This window comes from Lipotes vexillifer, unplaced genomic scaffold, assembly GCF_000442215.2.
Source record: "Lipotes vexillifer unplaced genomic scaffold, Lipotes_vexillifer_v1.1 scaffold1063, whole genome shotgun sequence".
Classification (NCBI taxonomy): domain Eukaryota; kingdom Metazoa; phylum Chordata; class Mammalia; order Artiodactyla; family Lipotidae; genus Lipotes; species Lipotes vexillifer.
This window is the reverse complement of record NW_006799734.1, coordinates 3390567-3394057: the sequence shown is the minus strand read 5'-3', so window position 1 is coordinate 3394057 and position 3491 is coordinate 3390567. Positions and strand designations below refer to the sequence as shown.

At 54.0% G+C, this 3491-nt stretch overlaps 1 protein-coding gene across 1 annotated transcript in view; it reads left to right on the top strand.

Moving 5' to 3' along the window:
* The first annotated feature begins 3040 nt into the window (after window positions 1-3040).
* PLEKHG4B (pleckstrin homology and RhoGEF domain containing G4B) overlaps window positions 3041-3491 on the top strand; it is a 29344-nt gene continuing 28893 nt past the window's right edge. The window contains 1 exon segment of the mRNA XM_007471930.1: window positions 3041-3314. Within this exon segment, the coding sequence (XP_007471992.1) occupies window positions 3059-3314 (256 nt within the window). The 5' untranslated portion in view covers window positions 3041-3058.

The following is a 3491-nucleotide window of genomic DNA, read 5'->3' as shown; positions in this document are numbered from 1 at the left end:
TGAACCGCTTTGTGAAAGCTCCTTATAAAGAAAGACTTTATGCACTTGTTTTAAGCAGCTGAACTGTAGCTCTTAAACAGTGAAGCCCACCCACCTCCTTTTGAATAAAAAAGCTTTGGTTCTAACACCTCTTCCTTGAAACACCTCAAACAACCTTTTTTTGATTTGTTTTGGGTTCTTTTTGGGTTTTTTTTTTTTTTTTTGGCTGCACTGCCCGGCTTGTGGGATCTTAGTTCCCTGATCAGGGACTAAACCCGGACCCTCAGCAGTGAGAGCATGGAGCCCTAACCATTGGACCGCCAGGGAGTTCCCTCGAACAACCATTTAGAGAAGATGTTGAAATGAGAGAAAGAAAGCTCCTTTTCAACCTGGAGTTTTCTCAGAACTGGAACTATTCAGAACATGACTATATTTATAGCATCTGTTGAATTTGGATTCCAGAGGAGTAGAAAGATTTACAATCAAAACTGTAGAGAGTTTGCCTTTCAGAACTGTGATGGATACGTGTCCGCTAACGGTGAGGGCAAAAAAATTACTGTCTGTTAAATGTTTTTTTAAAATCTCGCAGTAACTAAGGCAAAAATAGGACCACAATTCATAGAAAGAGCAAAAGTACATGAGAATTCACAGAAAACAAGCATCAGAAAACCGTTGGCTTCACAGTCACCTGATGTGAATTAAAACAACAATATTCCACAGCATACGTGTTAATTCAGGAAACAGTTTCTTGATGTAAAGCCTTACGCTGCTAATCAGTGGGCACGGTGGTACCTTACTGTGATACCCCACTGCTGACTGTATGTCTCTTGATGACGACAAATTGGTCATACTGTCAAGAATCATAAAAGACATTCATAGCCTTTGATCCTGTAACCCTAATCCCAGAAAGTGATAATTTAAAAGGAGAAGAATATCATGAAAATGATACCATGAACATGTTCCTTGCATTTTTAATTTACAATAGAAATCCATTGATTCTGACAATAGGGGACCGTTAAGTAGCCATCAAGGCGGTAACGAGTAACAAGTGCTTGCTTAGGGTGACTGCTGACAAGGATACCAAATCCTGTCTACATTACTATTGCAGTTTAAATAACTAATAATAATAAACAGTGGGTAAGGGCACAGGAAAGTTAAAAGTCTCTAGGGGTTTATTAGGATCAGATTTTTTTTTTTTTTTTTGTGGTATGCGGACCTCTCACTGATGTGGCCTGTCCTGTTGCAGAGCACAGGCTCCAGAAGCACAGGCTAAATGGCCATGGCTCACGGGTCTAGCCACTCCGTGGCATGTGGGATCTTCCTGGACTGGGGCATGAAACCGTGTCCCCTGCATCGACAGGTGGACTCTCAACCACTGTGCCACCAGGGGAGACCTGTTGGAAGATTTTTAATCACAGTTTCAATTTCATTACTTGTGATTGGTCTGTTCATATTTTCTACTTCTTTCTGGTTCAGTCTTGGAAAGTTTTACCTTTCCAAGGATTTGTCCACTTCTTCCAGATTGTCCATTTTATCAGCATATAGTTGCTTTAAGCTGCAAAAAAAAATGCGGGAACTGAACCCAAACAGGAGAATGTGATCCCGTTTCAGAACCTGTGTCTGCAGCTCTGGCAGGTGGGCATCCCACCGCTGTTCCCTAACAGCCTGACACCCTCCTGCCCCACGGAGACACTGGCTCATCCATCCTGAAGTCGAAACCCTTTTTCTAGAGTAAGTTCTTCTCAGTGAGGTGGTTAAGGACTCACCCCGTCATCGACAGCTTGGTTGCAAACTCCAGTGACCCCTTCAAATAAGCAGAAAGGGCGGCTGCTGTGGGTGGAGCTGGCGTGACGTGGGGGCCCTAGATCCATGCCCTCTCACCGTGGTCCCCACCCTGCAGTTCCAGAGGCTGGGGGCTGCCCGTGGGTGCCGCGAGCTTAGACCAAGGGCTGCGAGGGCGAGAGGGTGAAAGCCCAGCCCCTGCCCAGGTGGGGCCGGCCCTGGGAGTGTCTCGCCCCACAGCCCCTGGGGTTGAGACTGTGCCTGCGGTGTCTCCCCGTCCCCAGCTGCCCACCTCCCCCAGCCACCCAGGAGGAGCGGTACAAATGCGTTTCTAACCGCCCTGTCTTCAGTCCTGATCCCTTTGTTGTTCTGGGGTTCTGGGGGGCCCAGTCGCCCACCCTCCTGCTGGACAGAGGCCAGGGGCTCTGACAGGTTCCACGTAAGCCGCTAATCTCCCTGCATCCCTCTCTTGTCCCAGGCCAGGTACGCAGGCCTCCTCTTCCTGCACGAACGGTGGCCGCTGTGCATCCACGAGAAGGTGGTGGTGCAGCTGGCGCCCCTGCGTGGAGTCAGGCTCAGGCCTGGGGACTTGTACCTGCAGATCACTGTGGCGGCGGGGAGGCAGCCCGCCAGACTGGTCTTGAAACGCCTCTCCCGGCCTGGACAAGGCTCGGAGGAAGTCACTGTCCCTGAGACCATGTACGGCTGTGTCTTCACGGGAGAGTTCCTGGAACTGGTGAACAGGGAGCAGAGCAGTGTCCCCTTGCAAAACTGCTTGCTGACCTCGGGCTCGGCGGTCTACCGCAGCCCCTGGAACAACGTCACAGACCCTGTCTTTGTCCCCACCACCGGAACCAACCTGCCCAGCTGCCCCAGCGGTCCTGGGCCTCAGCAGCCCCCACCCAACAGCGCCTCGGAGGCTCCAGCCCCGGCACCAACCTTGGCCAGCCCCGCTCCCCAGGGCGGCACACCTTCCAAGCACACCCCGACCCTGCCCGACTGCAGTGGGCATCCCAGCAGTGACCAGCCCCGCCGTCTTCCTTCCCCAAGAAGGGCTGAGTGCAAAAGCCCCGGGACCCTGTCCGGGAGTCCCAGTGGAGGCTTCACGGGGGTTGGCCTCTCAGAGCAGGACCCCTGGGAGTGTCCTGAGAGCCCTGAAGGACCAGGAGGGAGGCTGGACCCCATGGACAAGAAGGACGGCTCAAAGTCCCTCGCCTTCCACACAGAGGGGGGCAGCCCGAGCTCCAGGAAGCGGCCGCCCAGGGACCCAGCCAGACACTGGTTCAGGAAGTCCTACATGGAGGCCCTGCAGAACCCTATGCCCCTGGGCTCCAGCTCTGAGGAATCCATCGGGGACGAGGCCTGTGGCTCCCAGACCCACGGCCGCAGGGCCAGGGGGGCCAGGGCAGCGGCCAGTCTTACCCAGAAAGAGATCCCTGGCCCTGCGGGAGACCCCCAGGAGATCCCGAGACAAGAGAGTGGTCCAGGAGCTGCAGGGAGGACCCTTCCCAGGAGCTCTCGATCCTGGGATAGGTCCCTCAGAAGCTCCCGAGGTGACACCTGGCAGGCCTCCCAGCACTTAGCCAGCACCAGGCCTGGGGGTCTCCTGGGAGGACCAGCTGTGGGGACCAGAACCACAGGCTCCAGCTGTCCAGGCACAGTGGAGAGTCCCAGCTGCACAGGAGAGGAAGGTAAATGCCCCCTCCCCCACCCTCCCCCACCCTCCCCTC